Below are 18,608 nucleotides of genomic sequence, written 5' to 3' on the forward strand. Positions count from 1 at the left end.
CTAACCGGGACTTCTGGAAGAAAGGCCGAGAAGACGGCACCAGCGTCCTTTACAGTGCTAAATTTACTGTATGATGTGGAGTTTCGTGTCGTGGGGTAGTAGCCCTAACTTCATTGAAAATGAAGTGGGCTCTACTATTACTGTGACGTCTCTACGTTGTGTCAAGATGCTAGAGACTTTTTTGCTTCTAGCAAAATTCTAAATCAAATTCCTAGCAATTTTTTGTTTTTCTTCCAAATCGTGGCCTTCAGCTAACCTGGTTTCAACAGGACGGAGCCACGTCCACAGTTCCCTACAGTCTATGGCAGCAGTGAGACGTTTGTTTGGAAATTGCATAATTACAAGGCCTGCTAACATCGTTTAGCCGTCCAGTCTCTAGACCTTTCAGTCTGCACTTCTTTTTATGGAAATATCTGAAGAGCGTTGTGTACTAGACTAAACCAAGAAGCCTTGCCCAACTCAAAGCACAGATTGAAAAGGAAATCGAAAACGCTCAAAAAGAACACATGCGCGGTGCTATGCAAAATTCTCAGAATTGACTTACTGAATGTGTACGCAAAAAATGGACAGCATTTAAGTAAAGTAATTTTTAAAAAGTAATGTATATTGAAATTTACATTCTTGTAGAACATATTTTTAACATAAATTTAAGTAACTACTTCATTGTTCTATTTATTTAACATTTTCCTGTTTCTCGCGCCATCCTACATACTTTGTTTCAAAATCATTCATTCCTTACTTTCTCATTTTTCTTTAAAAAAATTTTAAAATCAACCAAATGAATTATAAACGAAATGCAAAAATACAGTTCATTTGTATTATAATTGTTTCACTGAAAAATTTCATAATATTTTCAGAGTGGTTTTTTGTTCCCTTAACTGGTCTGTATAAGCGCTGATTTGTATAATTGTAGTAGAAACGTCAAAATAATACATGCGTTTTATGAATCTGCATTATATATCTATATTACTTTTAGAAATTAGATATTCTTAATTAATGTTCTCACTGGAATGAAATTGTACCGAAAGCCATGTATGTAAACATGGCCACAGTTTTATACGCAAAATTCAAGGCTGGCTCTTGTGGAGGATGTGAGTTGAGGTTATGTTATTCGGTGTACGTTTAATAATAAATTGTTTATTTTTAAAAATGTTTTTTGTTTAGTGCTGCTGGGCGGCGATTCGTACCGTAATAATATTTTTTATGAAGTTTTGAGTAGGGATTAACTTTTTTAACAATTTCGTATACGATAAATTAATTATAATTTAGTGTCATAGCGTGTTGTATTTTTTAAGGTTAGAGGAACTGAACAGCGTGGATTTTTCAGAAAGTAAACTATGCTGATTACTACCAATAAAGTGTTATTAAAGAAAACAAAAAGAGGAAATATTTTAAAGGTAATTTACGTATTTATATTATATATAAAGGTAATATATAACCTATATAAGGTAAAAGGTATTTATATTCTTTCTTTGCACGTATTTTCAGGCTGTGTCATTTTATAATTATTGTTTCTTAAAAACAAAAATGTAATTCACGATTAATAATGTATTAGGATGAAATGATGTGTACACTATTGATTCAAGTAATGTACTTAATGGGATTTTATATAGTATCTAATAACAAAATTAACAAGAACTTTATTAAACCGAAATTTTCGCCGAATAAAATTTCATATAAAAATGTAACAATTATACTAGTTTTACTGTGAGAACTCTTCTGTTGCATAAAAACTGCTGTATAGAACAGTCTGTTCAGAATTATCTGATATTAACCATCTATTATGCATTTTTATTACTGTTGTCTTAACCAATATGTAATGACTCATTGGTAATAATATTCACAGCTATGTTTTTTACACAGTGGTTTACAACAAAAAGTAATTCTTAGGGTTAAAATAGTATATAATAATTAACACAAAATATTTACAGACTGGTCAAAAAAATTCCTTTACATGATGTAACACAGAAATCTGAAACAGTACCTGAAATGCGTCTGATATAACCTTACTGTATGAAGGAAGTTTCATTCCTTAACAAGGATGAAAATTATTTTATTCTTCGGCTTTGATTGTTTGGTATAGAATTACCTTCTCTTTTACACAAAGAAGGAGCTCCAGCTCATTATGCTCGATTGATAAGAGAATTGTTCATAGATTGGCATGGACTCCAGAATTCAGTGGCCAATTACAAGTTCAGACTTAACTTGTGACAACTCCTTTTGAGACATAATCAAAGAAAAAATCATCAATTTGAATCTATAGAATGTTGATAAGCTGAAATCTGTTTTTATCCTATCTAAATCTGTCTTTGATCCTTCCACATGGAAGAAAATTTCTTAGTGCACTTGGTAACTGATAAAAACTTTGTGTGGACAGTGGAGTAGCACATCACGTATAATTTATGCTTTGTATTAAAAATATTAAATAAACTAATTACAAATTATTCATATTTATTTCTTTATATGGAAACAGATTTTGTGGCCACTCTGTATATGTTGTAAGTATTGAGAATTGTCTAAAAGATATAGGGCATATACACATCTATTCATTAACCATAACATGGAGATTTACCTCATCAAAACTAAAATCTCAACAATATGAAATTTAAAAGCACCTTAAATTTGACAAAAAAACTAACTTATTAAAAAAACAAACATCCTGTAGTTGAATATATTATTTGATTACATACCAAAGAGTAAAGTAAATTTTTTGAGACAATACTACCTACAACTCTTTCAAAGCTGCTATTAATTAGCTACAAAAAATCCCTTGAAAGAAAAATCTCAATGTAAATTGAAAACAAGTTGTTTATAATTTTAAAGATATTTTTATTTCACTTGTTGGAGTAAACAAAGACCCGATTGAAGCGGTGAACTATTTTGTGTGCAGGAGTGGAATGGACAGTTAATTCCTGTACTATGTAGAATTATGGTCAACCTAATAATGGGATTAGTATTGCAGTCAACATTTTTACATAAGGTGCCACTTACTTTCTGGCTTAGGCCTTTTTTTTCTTTAAGAAGTTTAATATTAAGAATCACCTGTTATCGACTAGAAAAGATGTAGATGTTAACAACAGTTGTACTATTAGCTGAGTGCCGCCCCTAGTTTTACCTAACCTTGCTAGTTGGTACTGAATGAAATGTTTTTATTTTATTTGCAGGAGCACACAATAAGCTATTCATAACTTGTCACTGAATTATTCTGAAGGCGTACCTTAGATCCTTATGGTAGCCCTGAAAAGGGCTGTTCAGGCTTTTTGCAGTGGTGGCCCTTTTCAGGGCCACTTGTAATTAATATAAACCAAGGTGATGTCAGTTAAATGATAATATCCAGGGTAAAATGTGAAGTTATGATTTTTTTCTGCATTTCATTAGCATTATATAACTATCTATTTCTTGACATGTACATACAATATCATGCACACATAAATTTTAAAATTATTGATTTAACACTTTGTTTCTAAATAACCTTGAATAAATATAATATTCACTGGTTATTGCATTCATGTCTAATCAGATCAGCTGCTTACTATGATGAAAGTGAATATATCAGATTTTAATCACATGATTTTCATCAGTTTTTTCTTATGTTAATATATTTTAATTTTGCTATTGATTATGTTCAAGGTTTTGCACGACTTTGCAAAGTTATAATTATTGATGTAACACTGCTACTGTTCTTCCAGAATGTTGTATTTTTTGCACACAGTAGCTTTTCTGAGTAAATACATTTAAATCACAACAGTTATAGTTGCTCTAACTTGCAGTAATAGCCACTTGACCAAGACATTACTAAAATCTTATCATTATTGATCTGCTTTATAAAAAGAGGTACTGACAGGGTAGACAGTAATGGAGCATCTATTGACATTGTAAAGAAGATCATGGTTTTAGGAATTTGCAAATTACTGTAAATTACATTTTTAAAAATGAATTTTTCAGGTTTTTTGAAAATTGCATTTTAAATTACTTTAAGAAACTGTGAAAAGTTTAATGAAATAACCGAAGATTGAATGTTAAACTCCTGCAGATGTTGAAAAACAATTGAGTGGATGAGTAGAAATTAACAGCAGTTTACCTATTGCTGAAATCATGAGTGATGTAGAAATTGTGCATCCATTATTCAGAAAATCCACCATATGGAAGATGCAAACAATGATGTTGACAAAAGAGATGTTGAACTAGACTGAGAATCAATAAATAAAAAGCTTTAGAAGCAAAACACTTTAGAAGCATGGCGAGAGAAAACATTACAGGCATTTGTATGCCTGTAATGGCATACAATGTATGGTATCTGTAATGCCTGTAATGTAAAATACTAAGTATTTTGAAGTAAAACTGGTACGTACAGTGATGCAAATGAATATAAACAATATTTGTTATAGCTTTTTATAATTGTAATAAATTTTAGTATATAAGGTAGTACTGTAATTAAAAATTTAAATCATAATCGTGTATTTTTTTCGTAATTTTGTAATGAAAATAAAAACTCTTGTGAAAGAAAAATACAGTACAGTATTGAAAAAAAATTGAAATGATTCATATTAATAAAGACATGGTCTACTAATTTATTTATGGCTGTGTAATGCCTCCAGTGTACACAATAGCCTGGTTTATTGATGTTGTAAATTCGATTTCAAATAGTACAGTCAATGATTATTATGATCAAAACATGAAATCTTATTGTGATTTTAATAACTAACGACGACAGTATATTAAATTCTAACCATAAAATGGTGAACTTCTTTTTTGCTGAAGAGTACGGTTATATTTCTATATGTTATTTTGATTTTTATGGTTTTTTTTTTTTAAAAACATTGTAGATTTTAGTACTAATTGAAATTTATCAAATTCATCCTCCATATCTCACAGTACCATGATTTGAAATATAATTTAGCAATTTGAATTTTGTGTAAGACATACTGTAATAGGATTGATTCTTTGATTTTTATTAAATGTATGTAGTCCTACCATTGTCTTCTTGCATATTTGTGTGTATTTACTTTAAAAAAATTGAGATCATCAGCATTAATATACAATAATTTTCAGATTGTGAGAGAACATTATTTACGCGATGACCTATGGTGTGGTGCTGTAATATGTGAGCAGTGTGCTCAGAGTGAACAACAATGTGTACTTGAAGAGTCGCCAGTATCAGACAGCACTGTGTTCATACAACCTCACTATCTTCTTTTGGATACCAATGTTGTTCTTGACCAGGTACAGTTTTCTGAATTGAGGTTTGAAAATAATAAAATGGCTGTATAAAAAAACTGGATAGTTACATCATTAAGTATTTACTTGTCTTTGATGATTGAGGGTGATGTTTTGTTCAATAAGCTTAATGAGTTAAATAGTATTACCAATAAATAGTTATAACATTGTGTAACTTGTGACCATTAACTTATAATCAAGGAATAAGTATGTCTTATATGAACTGTAATAATAAGTGACTTGTTTGAAGGGAAATTGTTAGATTGAATTATTAAAAAATTAAATCAATTTTAATTATTATCTTATCACAACATGTCAGTTATATTTTATTTTTGTCTAAACTATCATTTTTTATTGATTTAAAAAAATAAAAGTTACATTTATAAAATTAGATTAACATAAAAAACATCTAATCATCTAATCTAATTAATTATTATCTAATACATCTAATCTAATTATTTTAGCGCTTTCTGTTTCATATACCATGAATTTATTAGTTTAATTATTTTTTCAATTCATTTGTGAAAAATCCTTAAAAAATTATTTTTGCATTCTTTCACTTTCCATGCCAAAAGAATTTTATGATACTTATTTTACAGTGACAAGTAAAAATGAAAAATCTTACTTGAGAGAATTGATCCTGATCTGTCTTTCTCTTGACTCACTATTTTTTTGTTTGCCTGTTTATTGGTACTGGTCTGTTCTTTTATTGAAGGAAAGTGGAAGGTTTTTTTAATATACCCTTTGTACAGATGATATTGCTTTGTTGGATTATTAGTTTTGAAGATCCCCTTGTAGTTTGTGATGATTCTTTTTTATATATTATAAAATTTTTGCCGAAAAATTTTAATATTACAATTGGCAATTAGCTGGAATGTATAATCTAATTTTCCTGACTGTAATTTAGATGAAAATTTTGATTATTTTTTACCTTCTGGGTTTGCAGAATTTTTAAATGAATTTTTTCATAAGCAGCTGTTTTTGGTTTTTAGTGTAGTTGGTCAAAGAAAATAAATAAATGTATGTTTCTAAAATTGAACTGAGATGTTTATTTATTTTTTCAGATAGATGTATTGGAAGAGGATGTTTTACAAAATGTAATAATATTACAGACAGTATTAGATGAAGTTAAACATCGTTCATCTGCTGTATACAGACGATTTAAAGAAATAATTTCAAATCCTAAAAGAAAATTCTATGTTTTTGTTAATGAGCATCATCGGTATGTAATAACAAGGATTTTTGTTTTAATTAAGCAAGCACTTAGTGAATAAAATTATAGTTTTTATACTAAACAGATCTGACATTTTATTCTTGACTTGCCATTTTTTGATTTGCTTGCTTGTTTTTGTACTTGAAAGCAGATATTTTTTAAATATGCCAAACTGTTTGGCAGATGCAAAAAATGGCAGAATGACCTTACAAAGTTTGTAAGAACTTATTAAAGAAATTGATATTCATCCTTTCTTTTGAAGAAGTGAAATTATATCTTTCATATTAAAAAATGAAAAATTAGCATCTTTGTAACTAAGTGACTAATAATCTTATAAATTTATAAGTAAGTGATTTTGTTGAACATTTTATTATAAATACAATCAGTTTTTTAAAATGTATGTATATATAATTAAAATATAATGCAATACATATTTGTAAAACAACAACTTTATTTATATTAACAACTTTAAAACCATTTCAGATAGAATATTAAACATAAACATTATGTTATTAAACAGCGTTAAAACACATTTTAAAACTAAAAACACACTACAAAATTGATTAAATAATTAAATACAGACACACAGCCTTAAGAAATAATATATTCAATAACATTGTTATGTTGTTTCCTAACATATTTTGGATATTAGCCCCTAATTTAAATTTAAGATCCAATGTTGCATAACCGATACAACCCACAAGGATGTGTTATACTGATATTTGGCAGTCATAGCAAACACAAAGGGCTGGATTGGTCTTAGTCATGAGATGTCTATGAAACTATTCACACAGTTACCAATTCCAGGGCTGTGGAGACTGTTGCACCATCAATTAAGTGGTTGGAAGAAAATGGTGTTACAGCTTGTGAACTTCTAACTTTGGAATAACTACAAGAGACAGCTATAAGATTATCTTTTCAAACAAAAAAGCAAATGACAATTGACAGTTTTTTCCTCTGTTGTAACAAGTACTGTTTTCTGTACTTCTGGAACCACCATAAGGTATTACTTCAGAGGATGATATATATGAATGTAAATGACAGTTCAGAGTACTGTGACAGTATAGTACAGTACTACACTATGACAGAATAGTATGACAGTACAGTTTGTAATCTTGTACAGTCTCAGGCAGTATGTTTTTCCTTTCTTAACCATCTTACTGTATCTTGTATCTAAGTAGGCCTACTGTTTACAACTCTTTGATTTGATGACTTAAATGTTGAACTATACAATTCAAATATTTAGTGTTTCGGTAAGAAATTATATGTTTTAATCTTAGTTTACTGTCTTAGCTAACTTGTTTTTGGGAAAAATAAAGTGGCCTATTGTAATTTTGACAAATTTGATTCATATTATATAACTTTACTCTGACATGGTTGTTTTTGGTCGTCTGGCACTACTGTATTTCTATCTGTTCGAATTGGAGAGGTTCTACTGTATTTGGGGAAAAAACACTCTATAACTGGAATACTGTTCTCAAATGTTAAATTAGGTGAATACATTCAGAAAAAAGTAGTTATTAGGCATTTTAACAGATTTATTGATAAAATTTATTTTTCCGCAGTTCGCAGAAAAGTAAAGTTGGTAAAAAACAATCAAAAAGGGTCCTTTTCTTTTGTGTATTTCTCATACATTTTCAAGGAAAATTTCAGTAATGAAATAAAATGGGATAGTTTGAAAGAAATTAGATTGGGGAGTATAATAAACCACCTATAGTTATTTTGAAGCAAATTGTTAATAATTTTTTGAACTTATTGCTTAGATAAAATGATTGTTTATTTTTAACCTTTTCATTGTTAATGTAGTAGCCAACCATCAGGACCCTCTGAGCTGAATTAATTTTTTAAATGTTTCAAGTTTTATAATTAAAAATAAGTAAATAAAAATTAAAAAACCTTACCTTATGTTAGGAAAAAGAAAACTGATGACCAAAAATGTTAAATTTTGACTCTGAGCAAAAAAACACACAGAACTATCACTGAGATGATAATCACTTTCAAATTCACTCAATTTGGAATATTCATCTTCTGATTCACACGTATTTACAGCTTCTATAAGCTCCTCTTCCATAAGAAAACACTTACCACTTCTTCAATCACTATTTGGATAGTGACTTTCATCGCTATTTGGATCTGCTAGTAATACTAGCAGACACCTACTGTGACATGCATAAAAAAATCCACAATCTTCTTTGATCTCTTTAATTAACTGTTTTTTTGTTTTTAATCTTTTTTCACTTTTAAATATTTTAAGATAAGAATTTAATTTTTCTAAATAAATATTTAAAAGTTCATCATAATTTACTATTCTGACTTTCTCCTGAACACTTTCATAAAGAAAATATATTATGTCAAACGCAGATGAATATCTTGGTAATTGGAAATCAGTAGGTATAACATGAACTGATTTGTTTATTGATATATTAAACATCATATTATTGCCCAAAAATCAGCATTAGTTCATTAAATTCACTTTCTTTAGGTTTATACATTTTTACAAAAATATCCCATAATTTCTTCCCAAATTTCAACATTGATTTTGTATATTTTTTTAAAATTGGGCTAAATTCCCATTCTCATTGGCAGCGGTTTTAAGACATTTTTAACTAATGAAATTCTAAACTCTTTCATTTCTTCTTGAAATGCTTTTCCTTTTCTACTTCTTTTATCAATTCAGGTTCCACTTTGTATATTTTTATTGAAGCCATCTAGAATTTTACTGGAGATGATAAAGTTAAATCGCATTAATCAGAATTTAATTGTTTTATTTTATTACCCAATACGTAACCTTTTGCTGTTAATTCTTCTAAAATTAAAGTATTTTCTTTTGTTGAATAAAATGATTTTGTTATAAAAATGTCATATTTATCACCAAACTTGGAGATCCATATTTTGATATTAGCTTATTGTAATTAATAAATTCAATTTTGCATTACCCAGCATTTGATACAAGGGTTTTTTTTTCAAGGTCCGATCGGTCGCAAAATAAAAACCCGCGCAAAGATTAAAGAGACATATCGCAAAGAGAGTATGGCCTTCAATCACACCGCATCACTTCGTTTAGTTTTGAACACGCAGCTAGCACGTAAGCATGTCTATAACAATAGCATCTCCCACCAAGTGTGAAGTGCCTGCAGTAATTCGATTTCTTCAGGCTGAGGGGTGTAATGCAGCTGAAATTCATTGACGAATAAGTAATGTGTATGGTGAAACTTCAATGAGTGACAGCAAAGTGCGACAATGGTGCAGGAACTTTAAAGCAGGATGTACAGATGTTCATGATGCAGGCGGTCAGGGAAGGAAGTGAGTGTCAACCGATGATCTCGCTGAGCGAGTGGATGAGGCAATTCGAGAAAATTGCCGGTTCACAATTTCTGTATTGAGTGATTTGTTTTCTGAAATTTCAAGGTCAGATCTCTACACCATTGTGAGTGAGAGACTTTAGTACCGCAAACTGTGTGCGAGATGGGTTCCCAAGATGCTGTCCGACCATCACAAAACAATGAGAATGTGGACGCCTTCCTAACATTTCTCCAGCGCTATCACAATGAAGGAGAAAATTTTTTGAACAAAATTGTCACAGGGGACAAGACGTGGTCCATTTCGAAACTGAAGAAACAAAAGAACAATCCAAACAGTGGATGCGTTCTCATTCTCCCAGTAAACCAAAGAAGTTCAAGCGAATCTTCTCGCAACAGAAAGTGCATGGCTACTGTGTACTGGGACCAGAATGTAGTTCTCTTGGTGGAATTCATGGAACGTGGCACGACCATCACTGCAGCCTCATACTGCGTGACTCTTCAACGTCTACAAAGGGCAATTCAGAATAAGCAGAGAGGAATGTTGTCATCAGGCATTGTCTTTCTCCATGACAATGCTCGGCCGCACACTGCAGCTGTAACAAAGAAGCTCCTGCAGCGTTTTCATCGGGAAGTGTTTGATCACCCACAATACAACCCGGACTTGTCTCCATCCGATTTTCAACTCTTTGCTCACATGAAATGCTGGCTAGGAGGACAACATTTTGGCACAGACATCAAGCTGCAGACCAGCGTAGAAACATGGCTGAAAACACAGGCGACTCCATTCTATGATGAGGGTATTGGAAAGTTGGTACCATGGAGAGAAATAGCGTAACTATGTAAGTACTTGTTACAAATAAAAAAATTTTATTTTCACTGTGGTTATAATTTAGTGATCGATCGAACCTTGAAAAAAAAAATAACCCTCGTATTAACTCTCCCTCTAATTTGATATTAACCCTCAAGTGGTGGTTTAATAATCAGTGAGATAATTTTTATTAATTTTCATCGTTTATTTTGTATTATATTTTCCTTGAAATATCAAGCAAGCATAGTTTTTACCGTTTGCTACCTACATATTTATGTCTATATTTTCTATTGAAATAATATTTGACATAATTTTATTATGTTGTAATACAGTTTTTATGTAATCTTTTAGTAACCAAGTGTGTGTCATTCTTCCTTCCATTTTCCTCCTAGAATAAAAAATTATTTAACATCAAAAACTGGATTAATTTCTTTTATTATTATTTTATGATAAATTTATAAACTACTGTTTAAGTAAATATTATATTTATTTTTGTGTATTCTATGGATTAGCTGCAAATGATAAAAATAATTTTTTTAAATTTATTTTGTACATTTGAAATTGAAAAACCAATTTACTGATGTTTTAAAAATAAGTATTAATGATTTAATTAATGCTCAAATATTTCACTATATAAAGTGATGACTTTTTATTTGTTCCCAATAACCACAAAAACTACTGAACCAATCATTAAAATCTTTTTAGTGTAGCTTACTTATCTAAAGCTTACTTACTGAATGTTTACTACAGTTCAAATCTCACCAATCTCGCTAATATACAAAACATAAATAAAAAAAGGAAAAATAAATAATCTAGAACTTCTTTTACAACATTGATTGTCTTTGTTCATAATTGATTATTATTTATATCAATATAGACTATTTCAGAAATTTATTATGTATGTTACTAAATTTAATGTTATTATCTAATCTGGCGGTGACCTGTGAGAACTCACCCCCACACGAGTAATAACACTTTAGATTTTTATATCCCGTACTAAAAGTTGCATCCACATAAGCCATATATATAATTGGCATAGATTTGATTTTCATTTTGGTATTACTATTTTCATAATGACTTGGTCAGCAAAATTATTAGCATGACAACTATAATTAATCACTTTTTGCAACCACCTGATCAGAGTATAAATAAACAGTCTGTTTACTTTCTAAAAATATTTTTTTTCAGGATACTCCATCATCTGTTAAAAATATTAATTAAAAATTATTATCACATTTTAAAATATTTACAATATGACCATTTTGTGTACTAAAGGTTACATTCCAATTTCATGATCTGATTATTCATAATATTCCTCACGATTTTAATACAGAAGTGGACATGAATATGTTAATATAATATGATACTTTGTTTTTTAAATAATATTGTAACCAGTGTTATAGTATCCTGAAAAACGTGTTTAGAAATTATGTAGTCAGAGTGTATCTTTTCTAATTTGTGTTCTGATGGTGTCACTTACTAGTAGAATCAATAAATACATTGTTCTGTTTCATATTCTCACACTGAGCTTTGCTTAGTGTGAGAATATATTAATACAATTATATTATTTGTTGCTTTTACATATTTTTTTTTTTTAATACTAGCATTTCTTATGAAATTGATAAATGTGATCCATCTGAATTATTAGCAGCACTAGTTGGAGTTGTTTTGTGTGAGAATAATGAAATTTATTATGTAGCCAGATATTGAGATGAAGAAAGGACGAAGCAAGATGAAATTTGTAGGACTGAATAATATCCCTCTATATTTCCATGAGCTTAGGATGTTTATATGCCTTAGTATATTTGACTAAGTGAAAATTGCAACGCTTCTCACTTTTCTTAGTAAGCATTGCCTGAGATGCTTGTTATTCTTGTAACTCTACCATTTTCAGGATAAGCTGGTGTTCCACATCATTCATCTACAAGTTTTATGGTTATGGATTTACCATTCACACACAAAAAGGATCGTATCTGATCACATTTTGAGAGTAATTAAATTTTATATTTTTGTAATATTTTTCAAAATAAATTTTACTAATACATTACTGTTATTCTTCATTTTATATTTCAATTTTAATGTAAAATAAATTAAATTTTTTAATTTGTTATTTTAAATTGTCAGTTTTACTGTAAAATAAGCATAAAAGATTAAAAAAAAAGAAAACTTTATTATTGTCATCTTTTATTAATTAGTTTACTTTAAATTAAATATTATTAATTTTTTTTACTATATTAAAAAATATTATCAGTTAAATGATTACTCTTGTTTTAATTTAAGAGAGACATATGTTGAACGAGAACCAAAGGAAACTGTTAATGATCGTAATGATCGTGCAATACGTAGAGCTGTGTCGTGGTATGAAGCTCATTTGGCAGCCAGTTACCAGAATAAAATCACGTGTGAAGGGGAAGTACGAGTTTTGTTATTAACTGATGATGTTAATAATAGAGATAAGGCTGTTAATGAAGGATTGCTGGCGTCCACTGGTATGTTTCATCTGTTTTTAAAAATATCATAAGTGTTATTAATCTTTTCATTGCTAATATAGTAACCAACCATTATGACCATCTGTGCTGAAATATTTCAGAAAATGTTTTTCTCAAATTATCTGTGACGGGCTTTATTTTGTACAGTCGATCACCAACAGGCTGATTATTGTTATTATTGAAATGCAACATTCGTAACAATAACAGGTATCGATCACGAGAAATGAAATCAGAAAATTGAGAGGGTGGCTTACGGGAAATCAGTGGTCCAGTATTCCACCAACGAAAAGTTTTTCATTCTTGCATAAGCATAGTAACATCAAAGAATATGTATAATTCTTCTGGCATTACGTCTCCATTTTTATAACCTTGAGTTGGGTGATGTTGGCATATTTTGTGTTACAAATAGAAAATATTTATTAGTTTCAGAACAAATTTTTTGCATTATTTCAAGGGAGAAAAGTAACTGAAAAATGTTCAAAGCAGTTGGTTCATTTTGGAAAACCACATATGAAATTCCTGACAAACTGTCCCTCAAAATTATACACTTCTAGATTGAATGCGTCATTACTACACCATTCAAATGAAGCAGATTCAGGATTTTTTTTTCGTGACTTGCTGTGGAGCTGGTTGGTCAACTACAGAACTTAGTATCACTGGAATGATAATCACTTTCAAATTCACTCAATTTAGAATATTCATCTTCTGATTCACATGTATTTACAGCTTCTATAAGCTCCTCTTCTGTAAGGAAACGCTTACCACTAGTAGAAGTCATTTCGACTACCCCTGGTACTCCCCCACAACAACACGAGAAGGAGCAGCTGAACTCTGTGCTTGTTGCACTGAGTTTTTCACATGTTTTTTTTTTCTTCACAGAGAGCAGCAGAATGCAGATAGACACTTGAAACAAGGTTAGTTGTATTCATAATAGATGGCAGATGCTGTCTGCCAAGTTTCATTGACGTAAGACAATCGGAACACCTCTTTATCAGTTTGAATTTACACGAGATTGCGCTTTAAAGATTGAGCAATTAAAAGGTTAATGTCTCTTTTAAAAAAAAGATGAGTTATTTTAACCGAAAGTGTGTTTTTTTGTAGTTTTATGTAAATTGTATGTCAGAAATTGAAAACAATTTAAAATAGCTTGCAAGATTTTAGAGTGAATGTATATAAAAAATAAGTGGCTTTGGCTTGGAAATATTTACTTTAATCCTCTGGATTATTTCAAAGAAGATATAAAGTATGCAAAGTGTTGTTTTGATGATGCTTGCAGTGTGATAGTCTCTTACCAAAAGATAAATTTTGAGGTTGAAGCATTTGCTAAATTTAATTTTTCTATGTTTAATTGTTAAAAAGTTATTTAAGGGTTCTCTTACTTTATTAACTCTATGTAATTTATGTCATGTAGAATTGATATTAATTTTTTATTAGAACATTATATTATCTGCATAATGTTTCCATAATATTTTTTATGCATATTCTTTACTATGTACCATTGAAAACGTCAAAGTTTTTGAATTTATATTTCTTACATTTTTGCTGAAAGTCCCAGTGGAAAGCCAGTTCTTATAAAGTCTTTTTATTGAGCATAATGAAATCATCCTCTTTGAAAATAGAATAGGAAATGGAATACTATGAATGTAGATTATTTTATATATATATATATACGAGGGCTATCCAGAAAGTAAGGAACGTTTCCACCTGACACCGTCAGGCGTACACCAATCGCGTATATATTGGTGTGCTCATGCTCGGCACCTCAGTCAGCGTCCAGCCGTGACAACGGGAACATCTCCACACTGCCCGTTTTTTTATATACAGATTTGAAATGTGTGCTGCAGTCGAAAATCCCGCCAGTTGTGAGGTGCGGTCTGTGATTTGTTTTTTGTTGGCAAAAAACTTAAAAACAATAGAAATTCATCAGGAACTGTGTGAAGTGTATGGGAACAACGTAATGAGTGAAAGTCTGTCAGGAAGTGGTGCATTCAGTTTAAAAATGGCCGAATAAACGTTCACGATAAAAAGAAGAGTGGACGTCTGAGCATTGTGACTGACTGAACTCTTGAACTCGTTCAATTGGGAAATTTTTCCTCATCCCCGTACAGTCCAGATCTTGCTCCAAGTGATTTTCACTTGTTCCTGAAAATGAAGACCTGGCTAGCAACACAGCGTTTTGACGACGATGAGGAGCTCCAAGTATGCATCACTGAGTGGTTGAGATCACAGGCAGCAGAATTCTATGACACAGGAATTTTAAAGCTTGTCCACCGCTATGATAAGTGCCTGAATTTGTATGGTGATTATGTTGAAAAGTAGTATTTTAGTCCTTCTTTCACATTTATATAATAAAAAGTTTTTCTTGTACTTGGTTTTTTAAAATTCCAAAACGTTCCTTACTTTCTGAATAGCCCTCGTATTTTTTCAAGTATTAAATCGGTTTGTAATTTATATATATTAGTTATTATTTTCAGTAATCATTAATTATAAGAAAACCTTTATTTATTGAAACTTAAAAGTAATTTTAAGTTCAGTACCCTGGACATCCCAGCACATCAATAACTGTAGACAACATCGAAAAAATTAAGAAAATAATTATGGGCAATTGCCAAATCACTATCAGAGTCAATAAGGACTACTATTTGGAAGTTTTATATCATTTGCAAGAAACGATCCAAAGAAAACGCTCGGATTCGTGGTGAAACAATTCATGGCAATTGCACGATAATGAAGCACCTGCTCTCACTGCACTGCTTGCTTGTGAATTTTTGGCCAAAAACAAAACCGTTATGATGTCTTAGCCTCTGTATTCACTGGACGTGGCCCTATGTGGCTTCTTCCTATTCCCCAAGATGAAAAGAACCATGAAAGAACGTTTTGCCAACATTGAAGAGATAAAGACAGAATCACTGAAGGAGTTGCCATACTAGGAATTGCATTCCAGAGGCGCTTAGAAGATTAGAAAAAGTGATGGCAAAAATGTATTATATCTGAAAAGGAGTACTTTGAAGGTCAAAAAACCAATATTGATGAATAAGTAAACAATTTTTGAGAAAAAGTAAAATTCTGTGTATTTTTTTTATCAAACCTCATATTGCTGAAGGAAACAAATAATATGAAATATTAGTTACATAAAACATTATTTGAAATCTGACTAATGTTGGTATGTTACTCTTTCAATCTGTATGCTCAACAATTTTTACTTGAAAACATCAAATAATATGAAAAATGTTTGTTAGAAATAATTCTTTTTTGTTTGCTTTTTTTTTACAAGATTGTCTATTCATTTATTCATCCATTAATAAAATAATGAAAAGTTTGATTGTATAACTTTACTAGATATTTCAGTTTCTGTAAATTAATTCATGTCTGCTTATGAGAACATAGTTATGGCTTTGGCATTACCATAATACATAAAGAAACTATAAAAATGTAACAGTGATCAAACTTGATATGGAAAAAAGTAGTTGTGATTGTTTCTCTGCTATTGTTTCATGACAGATTCATGTTCTTTGGTAGTCAGATAACTTGGAAATTAAAAAAAATTTGTTGAAAATTAAACAATTTTCAATAGACTTTTTAATGAAATTTTAACCTTAAGACTAAATTAAGATCACAAACTATTTGAAGAAAAATTAACAATAAGATTAACAAAATTAAATCAAAGCTTCATTTATAAATGTAATTACTAGTTACTTACTACTGGTTGTATTATTTTACTCTATTTTTTGTGTAACTATTTTTTTTGTTCATATGCTGCATATTCATCCACACTCACTTAAAATCATTTTGTTTCATGTTTTATTTCACTCTATTTTTTCTTAAACACCAAATCAACATTAAAAGAAAATTCTGGTTCTCCTTTTGTGCTTAAACATGTTCTACTGTATCCTTTGTTTTTTGCCCTATTTTGGTTGATTATGTAAAGGTTAAATGTTTCACCATAATTTTTACAAATCTTAATTTTGAAAATTTGTTAAGTTTGTCTCCTTGAGTAATGTATAAATGAGTGTATATGCTTTAAGAGGTCACTGAGAAAAATTTTATTTGTTTGTTGAAATTTGTGTATTACAGCTGCAGATTATGTTAAAAGCCTAAAGGATAATGTTAATTTGATTGATAAATTATCGCGCCGTGATTATACATTAGAGAGCAGTAGTAAAGAGCCACTGTTTCCATCGCATTTGTCATTGTCTGAGATTCATGAAGGTATTAAAAGTGGAAAACTTTATCAGGGTTCATTTCTTGCTTCTCGTGAAAACTTCCTAGAAGCTCAGGTTAATGTTGAAGATCATGAAAAACCGGTAAGTACTAGTTTCTTAATTTTATTTAATAATATTTATTTAATTATTTATTATTATTATTTAATACTCTTTACCACTAAAAATATAAAAGACATACTCTGAATGTGACCGGCTATTTGTCTTCACATAGTTACATATAAATTCCAAGAGATGGCAGGAGATGTGCTTTCAGTTATTTTGAGGCAAGAATTCCTGATACAAGATTATTGGGAACCATTTTACTTCAGTTATCAGATGAGTTCAATGACTGTGCATATGTAAAAAGACACATGCATTATTTTTTCATGTTTTTCGCTCATTTTTAAGTAATTTGTTCACAAACTATTCCTTCCAAAACTTCATTTTCGGCTTGCTTCGTTTGAATTCAAACAAAATTTTTGAGACAAAAATTCAGAAGGTAATGAATAAAAATATTTATATTATTATTATAATAAAACCATATTATACTATCCCCTGCCTTGGTGCAATATTTCTTCAAAATTGCTGTTTTATATTACCATCAACATTACTACTGTTATTATTATTATTCAGTGTCTTTTACATGAAAAGAACTCAATCTAAAACATAACCAAAATCATCACCTTTAGTTTGTAAATTCTAGTGTGCTCAGTGAGACTTGTGCTGTTTTCACATAAACTTTTTCTTTTGAAATAATTATACAGTGTTCCGTAACCAGACTGGTGGCAGAATTCATCAAAAACACAATGTATATATTGTTTTTTATGATGCATGAATGCATGTTTTAAGTTACTCTAAAATTGTTTTCACATGAACTTTTTTGTTTTGAAAATGTTTTCTACCTACAGCCATAAAACATCGCCGTCTGCGAAGGTTTAGATCTCATATGAGGTCGTTAAGATTTTCTTGAGTCAGTAAGTGAGGCTCAGATGACCTGCTTTGTTATAAAAGTTATATTACTACAATCTGTTTTTTTTCTTTTTTACTTCCATCAGACTGAGCTCTCTTCATCTAATTTCACATGTTCTGGAGGGTTTGGTATGGGCAATTATTTGCAGTGTGGAACTGGTCTCATTGCAGATTGCAAGTTAGGGTACACCACTTTATGTTTTGATTTTGACGTAATCCCTTTAATGCTCTTTAAGCAGAAATAACCTTATGATTTGGGTTCCCTCCAAATCATAGGGATAGTAAATGGCATGTGGCGTGTGACATTTATCCAAGCAGTGAGAAGCCTAGAACATGATACACAACAGATATGTGGGGCCCAGCCCTTGTTTGGTCCCCAACTTTACGCCCAAAATAAAGTTCATAACA

At 30.2% G+C, this 18,608-nt stretch overlaps 1 protein-coding gene across 1 annotated transcript in view; it reads left to right on the forward strand.

Annotated features, from left to right (window-relative positions):
* The first annotated feature begins 1,060 nt into the window (after positions 1–1,060).
* Dis3 (exosome complex exonuclease RRP44-like protein Dis3) overlaps positions 1,061–18,608 on the forward strand; it is a 72,516-nt gene continuing 54,968 nt past the window's right edge. Inside the window, exons 1-5 of the mRNA XM_075371633.1 lie at positions 1,061–1,397; positions 5,053–5,223; positions 6,282–6,439; positions 12,821–13,029; positions 17,104–17,333. Of these exons, the coding sequence (XP_075227748.1) occupies positions 1,338–1,397; positions 5,053–5,223; positions 6,282–6,439; positions 12,821–13,029; positions 17,104–17,333 (828 nt within the window). The 5' untranslated portion in view covers positions 1,061–1,337. The remainder of the gene's footprint in view (positions 1,398–5,052; positions 5,224–6,281; positions 6,440–12,820; positions 13,030–17,103; positions 17,334–18,608) is intronic.

The sequence above is a fragment of the Lycorma delicatula genome, chromosome 7 (assembly GCF_047948215.1).
Source record: "Lycorma delicatula isolate Av1 chromosome 7, ASM4794821v1, whole genome shotgun sequence".
Lineage (NCBI taxonomy): Eukaryota > Metazoa > Arthropoda > Insecta > Hemiptera > Fulgoridae > Lycorma > Lycorma delicatula.